This window comes from Poromitra crassiceps (assembly GCF_964638095.1).
Source record: "Poromitra crassiceps genome assembly, chromosome: 20".
Lineage (NCBI taxonomy): Eukaryota > Metazoa > Chordata > Actinopteri > Beryciformes > Melamphaidae > Poromitra > Poromitra crassiceps.
In genome coordinates this window covers 17,674,551-17,696,705 of record NC_139637.1, presented here as the reverse complement: position 1 = coordinate 17,696,705, position 22,155 = coordinate 17,674,551, and the positions used below count along the sequence as shown (strand labels likewise).

Below are 22,155 nucleotides of genomic sequence, written 5' to 3'. Positions count from 1 at the left end.
TCTGTTGAGGTCTTGCCACATGTACAGTGTTCACTCAGGCACACACAACAGATCACACACACACACACACACACACACACACACACACACACACACACACACACACACACACACACACACACACACACACACACACACAACACACACACACACACACACACACACACACACACACACACACACACACACACACACGCACTAGGATATAATAATTACTTACAACATGTCATTGAATTCATAGAATGGTTTATTTTAAACAGAGCATCAGCGCTTGCAGCTGCGAGCTGGGGACAACGCCTGTGCTGGGACTTTGCAGAAGGCAACAGAGGAGAACAACAATGTCGTTTGGAATCCTTTTCCCTGCCCAAGGAATGCAACAGCCTCTGACTCTGATCTCTGGTGCAAACAGATGCACTGCGGTACCCAAGGCAGTCACACCTGTGGCAGTAACAATAATGTGTCACTGACTTGCTCAGGTAATGCAACTTATTAATATCCAACTGCTTCATTTACATAACAGCCCTCATAGCAACTATTTGTTTGATTTATTTTTCAAAATTAAAACTTACTGATTGTGGTCTGGTTTCCTTTCATTCATTCTTTCATGTCTGTTCTGAAAAGTTACACAAAGACAGTAGACATTGTTTTAGCATTGTAGACATTGTTTTTGTTTTTTTTATTTATGTGAAATGGGTTTGGAATTGGTAAAATATGTTTTTAAATTCAGTGCAGCCTGATATACGCACTATTATAGTCCCATGTTGATCCAAATGACATCAGCACCAGGTTCACTGAAACATTTTTTTCTCTCCTTTCAACAGATGAAGTCAGTGTAACCCTGAAGGACAACAACCAACCCAGCCACTGTTACGGAGAAGTCCATGTTAATCGTGCTGGCCGCCTGTGGCCTGTGTGTGGCACAGATTGGAGTAAACAGGCCCAAAATCAGGATAAAAAGAATGGGGAAATGGTTTGCAATGAGCTAAAATGTGGGAAGGTGAGCTTTCATTATTTCTTGTGAATAACAGGTTTGTGTGGCACTATTAAAACATTTTAGTCTCCTGTGTAAAAACATGCGTATTGTTGAGCTTGAGTTTCTTCATAATTTCTTCCCCTTTTAGTGTTGATTGGCTATGTCATTCAAATTTGCATAGCGTCTGTTATTTCTTTTATATCTAAACTCTAAATGAAACTTGTAACTCAAAGTATCCTCCTAACAAACATTCTTATTACTACTAAGCTATAATCCACCACTGGCAGCTGGGTGCTCTGTCAGCTAAAAATTAATTTAGAGCCAGGGTTGTCATGGTAAAAACAGAGGTGGGTAAATACAGTTATGCTTATACACAATATATGTATTGTGTTGGAATAATGTAGCACTTTTCCCCGCATAGAGGAAAAACATTATATCAGAGACAGAGTACGTCAGGGAATGCACAAATAGTCATGTCGCAAACCGATATCAAAGTACACATTTCGTATAAAAAACCATGATTTCTGATTTTGTCCATATTGCCAAGCCTAATTTAATGTAGCCTATTGGGCTCACTCTTGTACGCATGGTGGGGTTCTGCATTGCACTCTCTTTTTAGTTTAGCCTGCTGCTTGGCTAATCCAGGGAGCATTTAAAGAGCGGATCAGCGCCAAGCATAACTGTATTTACAAAAAATAACTCTATAGGATAACTGTATTGTGTATATAGTATCCTATATAGTTATTTATAGGTAAAAAGCTTTCTCATAACATGATTTTAAGAATGTCATAAATTGTCATCAAACTTTTTTCTGCCATGAATCTATAACAGAGTATTCAGACTACCATCAATTCTCTCTTCTAGATGATTGAAGCAACAACAACCACTGCAGGACGAGGCAGCAAAGGGATAGTGGACCGTGTGAAGTGCTCTGGCAACGAGGCTTCACTGTGGCACTGTAAGGCCAAGCATGCCCATGACAACAAAGAGTTCTCATGCAATTCCATCGCATACGTAGTCTGTGCAGGTGAGATAGAGACCTAATAATAATAATAATAATAATAATAACTTTAATTTATATAGCGCCTTTCATAAAACCCAAGGTTGCTTCACAAGAGTGGGATACAGATAGGGGAGAGAGGGGGAGGAAAAACAAACAACAGGGATGGTTGAACTAAACTGAACTAACTAATGTGGAAAGGCCATGGAAAAGAGGTGGGTTTTGAAACTGTCCAGGGACATGAAGACATCATCATTATGGTGCAGTATGTCCTTTCTTGTCCTGTTGAGAAGTATGATCTATTTTACAACAGAGATCTGGCTAAGATGGCAGCAGCAAGTTCAAACCAGAACAATTAATATGGCTTAGTAAGTTGAGTTAGATGAGAACTGGTTATGTGATGACAATTATAAGTTGTTTTTGTGTGTCTGCCCAAATGCATGCAGGTGATGGTTTGTTGTTTCTCATTTTGTTATCAAATCTCTCTCTGTCATTGTACAGAAAGTCTGGCTGTGCGTTTGTCAGACGGTCTAGGAAAACATGCCGGGAGAGTGGAGATAAACCATAGAGGCCAGTGGAAAAGGGTTCGCAATGACGGATGGACTAAAACCTATTCAAATAAAGTCTGCAATTTCCTGAACTATGGGGATGCAAAAAGCTCTTCTGACAAATTCTCCCAAGGTTCAGTCCCATTTCTGGATAAAATGTTGACTTGCAATCCCAATTCCAAGACTATATCTGACTGTTTCACAAATCAAGACAGCTCCCGTCAGACGGGCGCAGCAGTGGAAATCACCTGCGAAGGTGAATCTTTTCTCTGTTTGTCTGTCGCCATCTGTCTCCCTGAATGTCTCACGGTTTCTCTCAATCTTCATTTCCATTTTAACCACCTCTTTTCTGTCTCTTGCTCTGTCTCTCTTTGCTGCCATCCCACCCACCTCGGTCAGAGAACAAGGTGGTGTTTCTGAAGAATGATCCGGTCCGGTCCTGTTCTGGCAAGGTGGGGATAGAGTGGAAAGGGAGGGAGGAGGAGAAGACCTACTGGCTCTCAGGGTCCAGCGAGACATGGAACAACGAGGCCGCCCACGTGGTGTGTCAACAGATGCACTGTGGGAATGTTGTAAACTATACCTCTATCTCTCATAATGCTCTAAGTGCTGACATGAGACGTCATGATGTTTTCCCTGATTCTTACAACTGTTCATCCAATGATACATCTCTCACTGACTGCCCAAAATACACTGGAGCTGCATCCAACGACAGCATTGCTGATGTGACATGTTCAGGTAATGGAACACTACACTTCTTTTTCACTCATTTTTTAATGTGTTTTTTTGTTTTATCCTTCTGCATTACATTCACTGTGCCAAAAAAAAAATCCACAAGTGCCGTAATGTGTTTATGTCACTGATACTTGAAGGTCAGATTTATATATATATATATCGTCGCTGTCGGGCCAGGACCTCGAATGTCACTTTTTTCACTTTTTTATTTTTTGTCATGAATCAATGCCATTGGTCACCCTTCACGTCTCTGTGTGGTTTTTAACAAATGCAACCAATGGAAAAGCATTAAAACGAGCTTGTGAGTAAATCTCGTAACGCCATTCGCCCTCAATCTGTCAGTCAAACCTCGAAATTCCCCCCCTACCTCCGTGTGTACCCCCCCACGCAGGACAATAAACCCGGAAAAGACACACGGCAGACGCGCTGTGTATTTCTCATATCGTTTTGACTAATCCTGGCTTCCTCTGACGTTAATATATCAATCAAATGTTTTCCAGTTATTCCTAGGCTGCAAACCTGTTTTAACATGCAAATCGGAGTGCTTTCTGACGAGAATAAAGTAACGTTAACGTTACGTTATGTCAGACTATTTCTCACCCCATGCGAAAGCCCCCATTCGGCCATGAGAGCGAGGAGGGCTGCTGCTGCTGATACGCGCGCCCCCGCGGCCTGGAGCTTGGGGGCTCGTGCATGAGTATGCGACTCTCTCCCGCTTGACTGGCCGTGAGAAAGCGCTTCCAAGTCGGACTCATAATATAAACAACATCATTTGAGCTTATCCAGGTAAGATATTTATAAAGTAATGACACATTCAGCGGGAAACTAACTATAATTAAGACATGTGCCAACTTGGACGACATTTGGTCCAGTAGTTTAAGAGCAAACAGGTTTTTTTTACTTCCTGAAAAGTGTCTGTTTTGGAGATTCGAGGTCCTGGAACGACAGCAGCGATATACAGTATATATATATATATATCAGTGGCGGCTGGTGAGCTTGGCAATAGGGGAGGACGCTGCTATATACAGATATATATATATATATATATATATATATATATATATATATATATATATATATATATATATATATATATATATATATATATATATATATATATACAGATATATATATATACAGCTGGTCTGATATTTAGGAAACTTGGAAGAGTGATGCATTGGACCTATGTTCTGGCATTAAAAAAAAATACACTGATTGACCTGATGGGGGCACCATTACTATTTTGAATGTAACAAAACTTGGGAGGGATGATACGTTACATAGGTTGGCCCAAGGGGTGTCTGTATCTTTCATGGGGGACGACATGTTTCACTTGTTTCTCCTTTGCCTTCATTCTGAAACCAATAATCTGCTGAGTCAGCAAACATCTTCATGACCCGTTTTGCTATTGGGTGTTTGATTGACTCAACAGGGAACATCACAGTGAAGCTGACATACAAGTGTTATGGGAAGGTGGAAGTGTGTGTGGAAGGAAGCGAGTGTGGTGGTGTGTGCGCAGATACCTGGACAGAGTCAGATGCCAAGTCTACGTTGCTGTGTGGAAACCTGGGCTGTGGAAGCAACATCCAACGTGTTGACCTCCTAAAAAAGAAAGAAAAAGTCACCATCAGTAGTTTGCACACTACAAAGCTGACCACCAACCTGAACGAGAGCAACATTGTCATAAACCGCGACAATAAGTACTGTACTAACAACCCAGTCTATGTGGCTTGCTCAGGTAACTGACACTTTGAAAAGCATTCATAATAACAGCAAAAGATCAACCAATGTGATTATTGTTAGATTGCTATGCCACATCTTTTTTGTCAGCTTAAATGTCTTTCCACCATCCTGAAATCTAAATTTAAAATGTCAGGACCCCCTGTAGCTCTCTATGGTGATTTATCACTTACTGCCAGTTTTAGAGGTGTATATGATTCAAATAATATGGCTTTTGAAGGCCAATATTGAGATCCATATTTCACACGTAGCCAATGTTTTGTGCTGCAGATATGAAATATTTTTCAAGTTAACAATTTTCATGCCCAAAATGACAGCAGTGTTTCCCCCAGAAATACATTTTGGCAGGGTTGAAAAAGAAACCAGACTAATGAAACTGTCATACCACTACAGTAATAACATAATAATACTAATGATATTGCTGAAATTACAGTACATCATACAATATAAACCAACATATCACTCTAACCATAGATCTTTGTAAGGAAAATGTATGCTAATATCATTTCACTCACACAATTGTGACATCTAAGTTATTGTGCAGGTATATGTAGCCTACTACAGTAGGCCTGAGTCGATGGTTTTAACTCTGTGACGATCATTGTTTTCATGCAGGTAGTCTCGAGGCCAAGTTCCAGGATTCCAGAAGTAAATGTTCTGGAAATCTGGAGATTTACTATCAAGGCCTGTGGCGTCCAGTCTGTAAAGATGCTCTGAACAGCAATGTCCAAAACACCATCTGTAGAGAGCGGGGCTGTGGAGACGCTGTCAAAGTGCTCGATTTCTTCGGACCTCCTCCAGCCAATCCTTACGTGTCAGGCCTGACATGTGATGCCAACAGCCTGTCATTAGCAGCATGTAGTGCTGTTTCCCACTCCATCAATTGCAAACTTGCTGGTGGTCTCCAGTGCTCTGGTAAGTGCCTTGGTACGGTGGTCTCCAGTGCTCTGGTAAGTGCCTTGGTATGGTGGTCTCCAGTGCTCTGGTAAGTGCCTTGGTACGGTGGTCTCCAGTGCTCTGGTAAGTGCCTTGGTACGGTGGTCTCCAGTGCTCTGGTAAGTGCCTTGGTATGGTGGTCTCCAGTGCTCTGGTAAGTGCCTTGGTATGGTGGTCTCCAGTGCTCTGGTAAGTGCCTTGGTATGGTGGTCTCCAGTGCTCTGGTAAGTGCCTTGGTATGGTGGTCTCCAGTGCTCTGGTAAGTGCCTTGGTATGGTCCCATATTGCTCACCCTCAAAATGTCTTCATTAACACTAGAGTGCTCAGCCTGGTCTGAGCAGGATGTCATAAATAGCAGAGAACATGCTCCATTTGCTAATACTGCAGTGAGAGAAAAATATGTTTCTCCACCATGAAAAGATGACATGAAGGAAACACGACTAGAAAAAGGAAGTGATTTGACATTTGCAGATATTTGCCTTCAACTTCAACTTGACGACTCCAGTTCAATTTCCAACTTTTGTGACAGTTTTCTTTCTCGGAGTGAAGATTTCGTTTTAAGTGTTTATTAAAGCTTGACCATACCTAACGTTAACCCCTAACCTAAGTCCAATTTGTGCTATTGTTACATCATCCTTCCATGGTGGAGCAACATAACCATCAAAGGGTTGGAATTGGGGGGTTAAATCACCATGTGATTCCCGAGCGCGGCGCACGCTGCTGCTCACCGCTCCCCCAGGGGATGGGTCAAATGCGGAGAACAAATTTCACACATTGTGTGACAATCAGTGGGACTTTACCTTACTTTATAACCTTTACATTGTCCACAACATGTAATCTGCATTTCAGAATTCTTTACACCATTTTGTGAGATGTATTATTCCCTCAGACTCTGAATATTTCTTTCTCTGCTGCTTCTTGTCTTAGGCTGGCAGAAGATGAAACTGGTCCTGGCTGGAAAGGGCTGTGATGGAGATGTGTATGTTTCCAGCAAGGAAGGAACCGTTCCTGTTTCCAGTGAAGGCTGGACAGATAAAGAGGGGCAGAGACTTTGCCAGGATCTGAACTGTGGCAACTTTCGATCAAAGAAGTCCACAACACTGATGAAGGGCACTATGTGGCCCAAAAGTTTTGACTGTAGTAATGTTACAAAAGTAGGTGGTCCAGGTGAACAGGTGAATGGTCCAGGAAACATCTGGGACTGTGAACGCGACAGAAAACCCTCACTGAATGAGCAGCTGTATGTCTCCTGTCAAGGTAAAACACATGATCACTGCAAACTAAAGTATGCTGATATTAATATAGAGGCTTTGCACAAATCACATCTGGCGCCAGCTGTGCACAAATAGGCTACAACTCAAATATATAAAAACTAGGCATGGAAGGAAATATAGGCTACCTAAGATTGTATGGTGGTGGGTGTAGGTAAATTCATTAACATTAACATAAGTAAAAGTGAACAGTCTGATAATGTAGATTTGATTCCAAATATAGATTATTGTGACACAGTAAAGTGTCTTGTCTTTAGCTCTAGCTCCAAGACAGGTATAGCTGACAGGCCAGCAGGCTAATTTAGCATAAAGCAACTGATGCTAGATACAACTACCAGATACTATATAGTATATAGTTTCTGTGTATGTATGTATGTATGTATATACTATATACATTAGCTGATGTGTCAATCAGATGTGTTTATAAGATGGTGGTGGTTAATTAAATATAGCCACTGTAGCTATGAAGCTGGCATTTTATAAACACAAAATGAAACAGATGGATCAGTGGCAAAAATGATCGCTAGTCAAAAAACGGAAAATAATGAGATCGCGTGAATTTAATTCTGTTGAGATCAATCTGGGAACGCAGTCTGACAACTACTAAGACTCTGGGACAGACAGCGGGCTGAGGAAATCTGCCCCAAGACTTCTGCTTCTGTGCACCGTGGTCATTGTTTACAGTCTGAGTGACGTCAGAATGGAGTTGGATTTGATCAATGGAGACTTTTTGTAGGTGTTTTAGATCCAGATGATGACATTATGGTTCATCTCTATGAACAGATGATGACATTATGGTTCATCTCTATGAACAGAGAACTGCATGAGACTTTGTTGTAAACAGTGTTGGAATTGGAAGTCTTGGTGCAGACGTCCGCCCTACACAGGAAACCCTGAAATACCAGCTGTCTGTCATATTAGTCGTCGTCAGACTGATGGGCTCTGGTAGCCTAGGTAAACCCAGCCCCCACGTGACCTGCTCTCTCAGTTCCCAGTGACTGAGAACAGGTCTGAGAGCAGGTCACGTGGGGGATGGGTTTACCCAGGCTAGGACTCTGGCTGCCCAGATTGTTGTTGAGATGATGAATTAATTACACATTTAGAAACGCAGTCGCTTCCAACCAGAAACTATTGATTTCATTGATTAGTTCTCCTGGTTGAAGGTGTGCTCATCGGTGAAATGGTGTTGGTTGAATAAAAACCTGCATACACTCAGCCCTCCATGGCACCGTGACACATGGTTGCCTGTCCCTTCTCGACAGTGTGGTGCAAATTGAAAGCTATATACCATTCCTTCAATGTGGTGTCATCTACGCAGACTTGATCATATCTAGTGGCCTCAGTAAAACATCAGAAACCACCTCAGCTTCATTTGGATGAGAATAAACACAGTTCTACAGTATGTGACCCAGATAAGAGTTATCCCACATTTAGCAGATTGGGCTCACAAAGGATTAAATAGCATATTCTTTGATCCTTTATTGTAGATGAATTTTAATTTCTTGTTTTCTCATTGTTTTCCTTCCTAGAACCCAAGGTCAGCCTTTCACGCACGTGTCATGGTGAGGTGCAGATTGACGGTGTCGGGGTGTGCGGTAGTAACTGGGACGAGCAACATTCGAAAATAGTTTGTCAAGAGCAAACGCCAACGTGTAGCAACACCATCGGTACTTTTAAGAAATCTACCACTACGGGCCGTGACTCTGTCTATGTCAGGTGTGAGGGAGACGAGGGCAAACTTGGGCAGTGCATGAGAACCACAGGAAAGTGTACAGGAGGATTGGTGTCTGTTTCCTGTACAGGTGAGTGAGAAGAGCCATTAGCTAAGCTATTTGGTATAAGATCCACCTTTAAAGCATCAAACAGGCAAGGTGGGTCATCAAGCAAAATAAATTATTGCACTCAAGAAGACACATTTTAGCTGCAAACACTTTTTAGTGTCGCAACACCTTTGTGTTAATTGTTCCCCTGCTGCTGCTTTCTACAGAATGTATTAACATAGTATTTAAGTATTTATTACTCCTGGTTGTATGTTAGTAAGATTGATTGATTGATTGATTATTGATTGATTTATCATAAAATGGAAGCCTTCCGAAGACCTATGGCTTAAAATGACCCATGAATGTATCATTTGCAGGGAGCATTTCAAAAAGGGTAATTGGTAGATTTTTTTTGGAATACAAAATCCTAATTTCATTTTTGATGTAAAAATGTACTTTTCAATGTTGCTCTTTAAAAAAAGACAACAGAAATTACTAATTTACTCATTCAGTCAAATTCAGTTAAATGTTTCAAAGTAACATTGTTATTACTGTTCTACAGTAGTAGGCTACTGTCCGAAATTAAATTAATTAATCTGAAGTAGACACTGTTTACCAAGCTGCAAGAAATGGGGCGGCTGTGGCTCAGGAGGTAAAGCACATCGTCCACTAGAAGGTCGGTGGTTCGATCCCCGGCTCCTCCAGTCCGCATGTCGAAGTGTCCTTGGGCAAGACACTGAACCCCAAATTGCTCCCGATGGCTGTGCCAGCACCCTGCGTGGCAGCTGGCCGCCTTCGGTGTGTGAATGGGTGAATGTAGGCACATTGTAAAGCGCTTTGGATAAAAGCGCTATATAAATGCAGTCCATTTACCATGAAGTTGTGATGTCTTCATTTTTTTTACAGGCAGTGTCCAATTCAAAACCAATGAAACATGTGGAGGAGAGATTCAAGTCAGAGTTGGAGACGATGAGTATGAACCTGTGTGTGTCCCCACTGCGACCTCACTCACAGCCAATGTTAAGGAGCTCCTGTGTGAAAAGATAAAGTGTGGAAAGGTTTTGGATCCTAATGGTCAGAATGTGACCACGGCAAATGGGGTAAACTCTTGTGTTGTCTTGTGTAAACTCTTGGTGAATCCCTGACCAATGTATTTGTATATTATATATATTTTTAAATGGATAAATTAATGTGTCTTTTCTTGTCAAACATAACTTTCTATTCTGTTGTATGACTGTGTTAAAAAGAACAAGAAACTTTTAAATTGGATGCCGGTGAAGTCGAGAAAGTTGGAAACAACACTGCAGTGCACTGCAGATCACAACGACATAAAACATTGTGTTGGCTACAAACGCAAAGATCGCCCAAAGTCTTGTGATAACATTAAACCAGCTGAGATCTACTGTGACGGTAACGCAAAGGAATCATATTTTCTAAATCTGTCAGAATCATTCTCAAGTTATTCATTCCATTCAAATCAATGATTGTTTTGCTTACAGATCAGTTTGTGATCTTATCTGGCTGATAATTAAATGACATAAAACCGAACTTCAATCAGGAGAGGCCAGTTGGTAGGATTAGACAAACTTTATTTAGCAATCGGCGTGCATGGCAAATGCTTTGGCGCTTGACTCCATTGGCCAGTGGCGCTGCTCTTGAGGCAGAGGAGGGCGCCTGCATGGGCTAGGAGATCCCCCCCCCGTGGGGGATCAGGAGTCAAGACTCGTTGGTGGTGGACTGGGGAGGTGGGTGGGGCAAAACAACGCTTCGGGGCCGGCTTCAAGGGAGATGGACTGCCGTGGGCTGCTGCTGCTATGGTCGGCCAGAGAGAGAGAGGTGACGTAGGACCCTTGCTATATATATGAGGATTAACTGACGTCATGTTTGACGTCATAGCAGACGTCATACTAGGATTTTTAGACCACGTTGAGATCGGATTACGCGTGAGTGGCCTTCTGCTTGAACTATGGTCTGGAGACCTCACTTCAATCAGGAGAGGCCAGTTGGTAGGATTAGACAAACTTTATTTAGCAATCGGCGTGCATGGCAAATGCTTTGGCGCTTGACTCCATTGGCCAGTGGCGCTGCTCTTGAGGCAGAGGAGGGCGCCTGCATGGGCTAGGAGATCCCCCAAAAGGAAGATCTGATTACCGGAGGTTAATTGAGATCTGCAGGCGCCAGTAGTTGATTGCACTATTCCGGCCTTCGACCTTTTAGCGGCTTACAGCTATTTGCGGCTGGCGCTCCCAACTCGGTCGGGCCTTCGATCTTGCTTTTCCTGCCTTCGACCTTTTTAGCGACTTACAGCTATTTGCGGCTGGCGCTCCCAACTCGGTCGGGCACCTCGTGATAGCGCTTCCCAGCTTAGCCTACCTGGCCGCCTTGGCGCTTCACGATTGTACTTTTCCTGCCTTCGACCTTTTTAGCGACTTACAGCTATTTGCGGCTGGCGCTCCCAACTCGGTCGGGCACGTGATAGCGCTTCCCAGCTTAGCCTACCTGGCCGCCTTGGCGCTTCACGATTGTACTTTTCCTGCCTTCGACCTTTTTAGCGACTTACAGCTATTTGCGGCTGGCGCTCCCAACTCGGTCGGGCACCTCGCGATAGCGCTTCCCAGCTTAGCCTACCTGGCCGCCTTGGCGCTTCGCGATTGTACTTTTCCGGCCTTCGACCTTTTAGCGGCTAACGGCTATTTGCGGCCGGCGCTCCTAACTCGGTCGGGCCTTCGATCTTGGTACATTAGAGTTTAGCTTGGCGCTTCCCGGCTTGGCCTACTTGGCTGCCTTGGCGCGACTACCCTGACTTTTTTGCTCTCTCTTTCTCTTTCCCCCCCAAAAATGAGCCGGGGAGTTTACTGCGCCTTGCTGGCGCCGTGCTTTCGGGGAGCCACCACCAACGAGACATTTTCTTCATCGGCACGGAAGTCCGGGACATTGTTTGTTGCCATGCTCACCGATTTAAGGGAGGAGGGTTCTTTGGGCCGCCAGTATGGCCGCCTGCTCCGGGCGGATGTAGCTGGAGAATGCCGATGACGACCAGCGGCCCATTTGCTGGAGGGAGGCGGAGGACACTCCTTGCTCGGCGGCCGAGGTGGCCGCTCTGATCCTGAAGGAGTGGCTGGAGTATTTCTTTGTCGGGAGGTTGCGTTGCTGGAGCGTTTGCCTGAGGTGCAGGGTGAACCAGGATCTTGTCATGTGGTGACAAGGTGCGATGAGGAACAGGGGGGCCGAGGGGCCGGTCCGAGGCCTGAGCCTGACGTAGTGAGCCATGGACGAGAAGGGGCAGAAGGGGGAATTGTTCCGGGCGATGACGATGTGCCGATGAGGGCCAGCGGCCCGTTTGCTGGAGGGAGGCGGAGGGCACTCCTTGCTCGGCGGCCGAGGTGGTCGCTCCGATCCTGAAGGAGTGGCTGGAGTAGTCCTTCGTCGGGGGTTGCATTGCTGGAGCGTCTGCTTGAGGTGCAGGGTGAACCGGGATCTTGTCGTGTGGTGACAGGGTGCGATGAGGAGCAGGGGAGCCGAGGGGCCGGTCCGAGGCCTGAGCTTGACGTAGTGAGCCATGAACGAGAAAGGGCAGAAGGGGGCTAGTGCCTTCCTGTATGCTATTGTGTGCTGGGGCAGCGGGGCTCTCTGGCTGCGGTGTCAGAGAAGAGAACGTTGTCCAGGCTACGCTCCATCGTGAACAATGACTCGCGCCCACTCCACGGCGTGCTAGTCGAACGCAGGAGTACGTTCAGTGAGAGACTGATTCCACCTAGATGCAGTACGGAGAGGCACAGGAAATCATTCCTGCCTGTGGCCATTAGTCTATTTAATGCCTTCCTTAAAGAGCACCTCGGAGACGCTCAGTCTCCCTGAGACTGAGCCAGCCGATAGGTTAACTGTGCCTGGCTGAGCCACGTGTGGCGTATAGGGCAAGCCGACTTAATATAGTCCCGGGTGCAATAATGATAATTGACACGGAATGTATACTTACCTGACGTGTTTTGTATTTTGCATTTGCGTTGCATTTACTACTGTTTATTTTATTTTAAGCTATGTGTGTACTGTGAGCGAGCTACTGTAACCTGTCCCGATTTCCCCTCGGGGATCATTAAGTCATTCTGATTCTGCTTCTGAAGAAATTCCAGAGGCATTTTACTTTGAAATTCGTTAAGAACAGGAGGTGGTGTATTAAGACCGGGTAGCTTAACACGGAAAGACGTCAGCATTCCCTGGGCCGTCTGGCTTCGGTCCGAAGTTATGCAGTAACACTCATTCTAGCTGATGCTCAGACAAGCTCCGTGGGCCAGGGGTGTTAGAATGGCCCCTTGCGTGGTTATTATTATTATTGTTGTAATTATTATTATTATAATTATTATTATTATTGTGACTCCCGCTGGCCATTTGCCAGAAGCGATTTCCGCTTAGGCGTCGGAGATAGGCAGGCTGAGATGCCCGCTGGGTAGAATAGTCAGATCGCAGGCCAAGCGCACGAGGTAATCAATGACTCCACGCATGTCCTTCATGTCTGTTTTGACTTAATGCCATCAGGAAAGCGCTTTAGACAGCCTGCCTGCGAAACGAGCAGAAGGAAGTTTGGTTTGGTTCCAGAGGCCATTCGACTGGTGAACAGCCACAGTACGAGAAGTGGTCAGTTTATCTAGACTAGGTCTGTACCTTGACCTTTTGATTTGAACCCTTGAACAAGTCTAATATGCACTTGGATTGTATTGACTGAAATTAATTTGTATTGATGTGACACCTATATTCCTTTGTGGTGTTGGATACACTGTAATCAGGGATCTTGCTTTATCAGTGTCATTTATTGTATTTATTGTCTTGTTTTTGGATGTGTACAGAGTACAGCTTGTTTGCAGTATTCATGCCTTAAATTGGCCTTTGCGGGACTAATAAAGTTTTTTTTTTTTTTTTTTTTAATAAATTGAATTGATTTTACTGGACTGGTAGATTGCCCGTTTAAATGCTGAAGTACTGATACTTTCCTCATGGGTCCTTTCGCGTCCACGGGTGACTGGTCCTCCGGGGTATGCTCGGTGTGCTGTGGTCGTCAACCCCGTCCTTGGTAGAGCAGGTAGCTCTTGAGAGAGGCGGGCAGGGGCAGTCCGTGGATTCCGCTCGGGCGGTCCCTTCCTAGAGCCGCCCGCACGGAGCGCCTGCACAGGTCCATCAGAGGGAGGGGATCCGGATCGAGTCCGTTTATGTACCGGATTCGTATTTCGCAGTGTCACTATGAAACCTAACGTCCCCTCGTCCATGTCCAAGACGACTAACAGAGCGAGTCTGGTATTATGAAGGTGTCGTCGGGCTCCAGGAAGGGGGGTGATAGTGGAGTTTTTTTTTTTTTTAAGATTGTTGTTCAGATAAACCCCCTCAGATCGGCTAAAGTTAAGAAATTATCATTGTCATCATCACAGGAGCTTCCTAATTTAATTTATCAGTCACCATCAGTCACATGGGGTTGATTGAGAATGAGAAGGCAAGAGTATATAGTGCCTTTTTGAAAACGGCGCTGCGGCCATTTTGGCCTGAAATACGGCTCCTTGCTGGGGCAGAAGCTTAGTCTCCAAAATGGCGGATTGGCTGTGTGCTGTCGCATCTTTACGATAAAAGGTCTCTGGTTACCGTGAACCTCCGTTTCGCAAACACCACAACAAGGAGGGAGACAGCTACTTTTCACACTCTGTTTTGGATTAAGAGGATGTCCTGAAGTGTGACGGTGGATTAAAGACTTGATGAAAAACGTCATGTGATCTGGTGGATTATAGTCTTCGTGACAGAAAGAACAGGATGGAACATGGATGCGAGTTTTACTGCCGAGTGCGACTTTCTGCTTGACTGCATGTAACGTTAAACTTTTATCGTCCATGAATTCCTGGGAGTGCTTATTCTTTTCGTGAATGGATTATTTTACGTCGCTGGATTTGGAAGGGAAGCAAATTGCACTACATTTCAGCTGTTGCCGCCAGAATGAACCGTTCGCCCCATGGACCTTTCGGTCTGCCCAGAGTGCCCGAGATGCCACGGCGCTCCGGCTTCAGCGCTTCTCCAAGCCGGTTCCCGTCAATCACCGTGAATCTGCCCGGCGGCCTGGGGGTCAGTGCGACCAGGAAGTACGTGGCGTCTCGCGGCGGCCCCGCGGCCTCCATTTCCCCAGCGGCTCCCGGCTCTGGGGGCGGCTGCCTCTACTGGTCTTCGCCCGCGGCCTCTCGCACGTCCGCGCCGGTCGGCCTCTCCCTCCGGCACGCTCGCACGCGTTCTTGGGCGTCCGCGGCGCGGCGCTTCGTCTTCTGCTCTCCTACCGGGGCCGTCGCAGTGGCGCGCGGGGGGCTATGTTGGCAGCCTGTGGTCCGGTCGCTTCGCCAACGTCTTCGTCAGGCACCTCGGAAGGCAAGTACGCTCCGTGGCCGGTCCGGGACAGGGGACCGATGACTGAACTCGACATGCCAGGAATGGGAATATCCACGGGTAGAGAAGGCTTGTGGGTGCTGATTCGGTCTGCGGATCTGGTGCAAAACAACGCTTCGGGGCCGGCTTCAAGGGAGATGGACTGCCGTGGGCTGCTGCTGCTATGGTCGGCCAGAGAGAGAGAGGTGACGTAGGACCCTTGCTATATATATGAGGATTAACTGACGTCATGTTTGACGTCATAGCAGACGTCATACTAGGATTTTTAGACCACGTTGAGATCGGATTACGCGTGAGTGGCCTTCTGCTTGAACTATGGTCTGGAGACCTCACTTGTTTCTAACATAAAATCTATTTCTGATTGGTTTAAGATGGCACGCTACTCTGAGTGATTGAAAGTATGTCAAAAGTAATGTGACCGTGTGTGATTTCAGGTTATGTTATCCCTGAGTATGTTGAGCCCCCAAAGAAATCCGACAACAGATTGATATTGGGTCTTTCCCTCGGAGGCGGCTCTCTGATTTTGGTGATTTTGCTCTTCCTCTTTTTGCGAGGACGCATCCTCAAGATCGCCAAATGTGAGTATCTTCATCTGTTACAGTCTCGTCAAATCATATGAGATTCACCAGTGTCAAATCAAAGATGCAAAACAACATAGAAAATTCTGTTTGGCTCAGTGGCCCAGTTGGGTTCTCAATAATTTACCAATAATTGTCTTGGTGTATTGCAGCATTCTGTTGTGTTTGAATGTGAAGCCTCTGATTTAAGTGATTGAATATCAGTTTCAGTTTTACTTTGTAGTTTTTATGTCAAGTTGTCAACTGACAATTTTATCACTTCCAATGCATTAACCCTTTAAACTCAAGTTCAACATTTCAATTAAGTGAATCATGAGACAAGCCATCTTAATGTGTCTGATTATCCCAATGTAAAGGGAGTTAATGGCACCATTTAGCCACAAGAGGCCAGTCTTTCTGCACACTGACAAAACCTTGACCACTGTAAACATTTCAGAGATGGTGTCACATTCATGTCCATATGAAGTTTTCAGCATTTATATTTGTTCAACTTTTCATCGGCAACAAAAACTAAAGCGACAATGTTTCTCTGAACCTGGAAGTCAAGGCCCTGTCAGTCCAGTGTGTGTGTGTGTGTGTGTGTGTGTCCAGTGTATGTATGTGTGTGTGTGTGTGTGTGTGTGTGTGTGTGTGTGTGTGTGTCTGTGTGGGTGCGTGAGTGTGTGTGTGTGTGTGTGTGTGTGTGTGTGTGTGTGTGTGTGCACGCACGCAGCAGTTTTTTCAATTGACTTCAGATACTATGAGCACATAGATTTTTTGCATGCATTCGTTGTGCTCGTTGCACAAGTTGCAATAGGTCAGTTGCTTGCTCTACTGATGTATATCAGTACATTTCTAATGCTATTCTCTATCTAGCGAGATTTTCAATCAGGAAAGAGGTGGCGTTTGAAAGTGGCGACTATGAAGATGTTGCGAGCACTGCAAATGAAATGAGAGTCTTCAGTGACAGGGGTAAGTGTCCAAATAAACTTAACTGTGTAACAAAAGCCTTTTTTATGCAGCGACACATTTTAAACAATCAAGTGGTGTGTGTAATGCTCTACCCCTACATGATATATTGTGCTGGTGCAGTGTTTTTGATGCTCGTCCAATTAAAATCAATTACAATTCTTAACTCTCATTCACAAATGTACATAGGAAACCCAATGCAAGTTGTGATATATCAAACTTGATGTAAACAGAAAAAAAAACATAAGCACTGGTTTCCTATATATCATAAAGCGTACACCTGTCTTTAGTAACAGGATTGATTCTATATTTTATATATTTTATATTTATTTATTTATTGTTTTCATATAATCTTGAAAATGACCCTATGATGAAATGTAGGACAATGTGAAAGTATTTGCCAAACACAACACTGGTGAGAATTGGCTGTGGTAGCCTATGCTATTGTATCTACTGCACTGATCTGTTGCTGTTTGGCACACAGGGTCCAGATCAGAGAGTGCAGTGTTCACACAGAGCGATGCAAGGAGCACTTCCTCTTATGATGATATTGAAGTAGCGGACAAGGCTGCACCTGGGCTGCTGGCCAGCGGTCGACAGGCTGCCGTCACCAATCACTCAGGAGCCGAGGGCATCAACAGTACAGGGAAGTTTTGAACTACTTTAATAACTGTTAAATTAACTTTTTTTTTTACAAGGGCTATTTTTGCCCCTGTGAAATATATTTCAGGGGCATTTTGGATCATTTCCAGGGCAATTTGACCAAATGTTGGGAAACACCGTAGCTCCACCTATGTAGCATGAGAGACCAATCAGTGACTCTTATCCAACCGTATTTTATTTCGAAAAGTTGATAAACAATCACAGTTAAAGATTCCCATTTCTTATCTCAACAACACTGTTGATTGTCTGGCATGTTTTTAATGTACTTGGTAAAAACATGAGTGAACTAGCTGACCAGCTAGCTTGTGCTGCCCGTCACCAAAGAGCATGGAAGGAAAGAGACGAAACTCCGGCCATTTTTGGAAACAGAATGCGCCTCGCAGTGGTCAGCTGCGGTAGCGCGGGCCCCTATAATCAGCCTCTCTAAACAGTAACTCAACAGGAGAACACTCTAAATTTCGTGGATTCACATCTTTTCTGGGCGTACTGCAAATCTTGATTGAAGTGGTGTAGTGCAGGGATGTAAAACAACAACCATATTGTGGAAACTAAGCAAAATTTTTCGTTTTTTTCTTTTAGTTTTTTCAAGATAAATAGTAAATGCAAAGGACCCGAGGTTAAAACCACGGCAACACACTTCTGACGGAGTGGACGACAGCCGCATTAGCTATTTATCTTGAAAAAACTAAACAAAGAAAACGAAACATTTTGCTTAGTTTCCACAATATGGTTGTTGTTTTACATCCCTGCACTACACCACTTCAGTCAAGATTTGCAGTACGCCCAGAAAAGATGTGAATCCACGAAATTTAGAGTGTTCTCCCGTTGAGTTACTGTTTAGAGAGGCTGATTATAGGGGCCCGCGCTACCGCAGCTGACCACTGCGAGCCTGTGCGAGGTTCTTTTGGCGCTGTCACGCTTCCAAAAATAAAAAATGGCGGAGGCTGCTGGGCGCTGATGTTGCAATGGGGCAATATGGAGCTTTCAGTTCTTTCCATAAAAGTTCTTTGCCGTCACTGAGGTAAATAATGCTAGTAGGGGGAGGGGGGCGGGGGTTGTACGGATGCCTAGCTGGCCATTTTAGAGTCACGCTTTGCAAATACAGAATAATGTTAGAATACAGAAAGTGTTAAACTCTTTATTTTATGGGGGCAATTGAAAAACCTTGTCACCCCAATTCCAAGGGCAGTTCTAATTTCCTACCCTGGTTAACATGCACAGCAGCATGTTAAAACCTTCGTAAAAGCATTCATCGCAGAGTGACAGCATCAATTGCCATAGTAGAAACTCCTCACTGAGTCGCACTCCTCACAAGTAAAAAAAATAACTCATATACAGCTACTGAGAATTCCCTAAATTCTCACTCTAACAGGAACTTTAATTGCAAGTAATAGTCAAATTAAATATATGAAATGTGAAAAAAGATGACAGTAATAACACAATAGAAACTGGCTATGAATTACTAACTACAGTATCACACATTATTTCATCCACACTAATACAACCAATATTTTAAATTCATATTCAGCCATTTTGCCACTCTCTATCATCACCACTTTAAATGATGATGTGAAAGATTACAAAAGCACCATGTAATATCTACATATATGTCATCACATGTAACCATAGTCTCTGTTTGTCTTTACTGAACAGAGGTGACCTACGAGGTGGAAGACCCTCAGGAGGGTTATGATGACATTGATGCCAGCCCTGAGATCTTGGAGGCTGAAGTTGAGGTCCACCGCAGCCCCGAAGCCCAACCAGGAAACGACGCAGAGGATGACTACCTGGAGCCTGACCACCCGGAGCCTGACCAAGACATGTGAGTCAAACCCGGGTTGAGTTCAGCCCTGACAACACGTAGCAAACCGTTTATTTAGATGGAAACGGCGTAGCACACGGTGCACACCATTCCGCAGATTGAACACACCCCTGGGTTGAACACGATCTATCACAGTGGAACCAATTGGATGACTCCAAAAGCAAAACCACAACTCATTTTCCACTCTGGTTTCAATTCTAATTGGGCAGGTACTGTCCCAGTTATCAAGAGACAAACAGCAAAGGATATGATTTCAGAACACAGCCATAGATAAAATAATAATTATTAATATTAATAATAATAATGATAAAGGTAATAAAGGTAATAATAATAATAATAATAATAATAATAATAATAATAATAATAATAATAATAATAATAATAAAATGTGTAATAAAAACAATTCATAATAAAAAAACATTGATAATTCTTTATAGTTCATCAATGAGAAAAAGGACATCATAGTATTTGTTCCAGGGTCTTATGTATTGTATACAACTGATTGTGCACAACATAGTGATTATTGCTTTGTATCAAACAACCAATAAAGCTGATTTGGCTTGATCTCTTATTTGACATATTTTGTGTTGTATGTGTGTTATAGTGTTGTCGGCCTGTCATCAGTTAACTTGATCAAATGCATGTTCTTTCTCTTTAGGCGTGTAAAATGGGAGTGAGAACTGTGGGACTTCAATCAACACGCAAAGTTCTACTTCCTTGTTTCTTACACAGGAGGATGCTTCTTTTATTTACAATGGCTATTATTGCCTGATACAATATTCATTTGATGGCTTTTATAAGATGTTCAAATGTGCTCATGTTCATTGGGATTAGTGCAGAGACTTATTGAAATGAGCACTTCTATTCTGCAATCGCATGTACAATTACATTGATATGAGTTTTGTTATATTCAGCAGTATTTTTGTATTTCAGTATTATAATTGTTTTATATTTTACAAGAACTGGATAAGAAATTGGATGTATATATTTGAGATTGTATTATGTTAGTATTTTATTAAGATGTATTATTTCCTCCATAGTTGCTGTCTGTGGTGTTTAGAACAGCAGCGGATAACCTAACAATATCATAATACCACATGCTTTGATTTTATGTTCTATGTTTTACTTGAGTTGAATAAGCTTAGCTATTAATCTCTATTGCCAATTTGCCATTATTTGAAATATTATGTTTATTATGATGTCACCTTCAATAGCCTTTCGTGGTGTTTTAGAAGACACTGATAACAAAATGGCTCCATAGGGTTGACATTTTTATGTTTTATGTACAGTAACACATTGAAAATTATTAAAGTAGTCTTTAGATGTCTGCTTGTTTTATTTGTCAACGTTTTCCTCCACATTTTACCCTTCATATATACAGTTGGTGTACACGCCATTAGTAGGTAATAGTAGGTAATTATAAAAACAATTGTACTTTATATACATCAAACTGTGCAGTGGTCAGTGTGTTAGGGAGTGAGCGATATTGTCCTCTTGAAAAACAACCATTTAAATGAGCGCATAGTACACTCAAGATGTGCAAACCATGTATTTGTTAATAGCAGTGTGTTTGGACAAGATCTTTCACACAGAATTTGTGTCTACTGTATGTTAACACTCCCATACTATAGTAGCCTAAGGCCAAGCTGGGTAGCCCATCTTCCTCAGAGACTCCTGGACTTTGGAAGTTGCTCCGATGTTGAGTATCAAACTGTATGTTTTTTGCCATTTATAGTTTGATACACAGCACAATGAGCCATTTTCAACACAAGACGGTCTGTAACTTAACCTAACTAACTATCCGGTGTGCACATTGTCAGACTAAACTCTGACTGACACCCCAAAAACCTACAATCCGCTACAGAAAAATGTATATTGTTTGTTTATTAACTGGCCCCTGGCCTTCTATCATTTCACGAAAGTGGCCCCCGGGCAAAGCAAGTTGAGTATCCCTGCTGTAGCATATTAGCATGGGAAAATGTCAGCTTTGTAAGAAAAGTTGAGAGGTGAAAGGTGAAATAATTTGCTCCCCTAAGTATTTCATAATCTGTATATAGGGGGTCCCAGCAGAAGGGGGAATCATTTATTTTCACTATAATTCCATCCATAAGTAACACAATGACAGAATGTATGACTATTTTGGTCACGGGTTTCATACACTTTCTGTAATAAAACATCTAAAAAAAAGCAGGAATCTCATCAGATGTGGATCCGTGGTCTAATTTGGGTCAGTTTAGGCCCTAAACTGACCCAAGGGGTCCTTGACGTGAAAAGGTTTGAGAACCACTGGCTTAGATGAGTGATGGACACATCGTATATACTTTAGCCTTTAGAGATTTATATAGTCATTAATGAGTGTGTTTGTCTGTTGATCTTTTGTAGCCTACAGCCCAAATTGAACTGAACTGCCAAGAGGAGAAGAGGACAGGAGGAGAGAGATAACATAATTCAGAAGTGGATGAGTAGAGAAAGATGGCACCAGATAAGGCAAACATCACACAACATATATCTTTGGTACAGACTGCAGGTCAAAGTGTTTACCGGTACTTACTGCATCATTTACACCCATGCACGTTCATGTCAAATGTTTTCGTGCGGAGGAGGCCCCCGGACCCTGCTACTGCACTTCTGTAACTTCCTCTGGTTCGAGCCCCAGATGTTGTCTGATCATATCAATGCCCCTGAAAGCTCCATCGAAACAACTTTGTAGTAGTTTGTTTGTCGATATTTCAAACCAACGCACACACTCCTATAAGCAGTGTTTCTGCATGCG

General features: G+C 43.5%; 1 protein-coding gene across 1 annotated transcript; it reads left to right on the top strand.

The window, feature by feature from the left end:
* The first annotated feature begins 291 nt into the window (after positions 1-291).
* LOC310794912 (scavenger receptor cysteine-rich type 1 protein M160-like) lies at positions 292-20,698 on the top strand. The gene is made up of 16 exons (XM_083656947.1): positions 292-476; positions 822-997; positions 1,838-2,000; positions 2,475-2,777; positions 2,921-3,259; positions 4,689-4,994; positions 5,612-5,911; positions 6,860-7,189; positions 8,733-9,005; positions 9,870-10,063; positions 10,211-10,373; positions 15,806-15,949; positions 16,805-16,900; positions 17,382-17,543; positions 19,214-19,382; positions 20,041-20,698. The coding sequence occupies exons 1-16, from the start codon at positions 410-412 to the stop codon at positions 20,057-20,059; spliced, it is 3,204 nt and encodes a 1,067-aa protein (XP_083513073.1). The 5' UTR covers positions 292-409; the 3' UTR covers positions 20,060-20,698.
* The last annotated feature ends 1,457 nt before the right edge of the window (positions 20,699-22,155 follow it).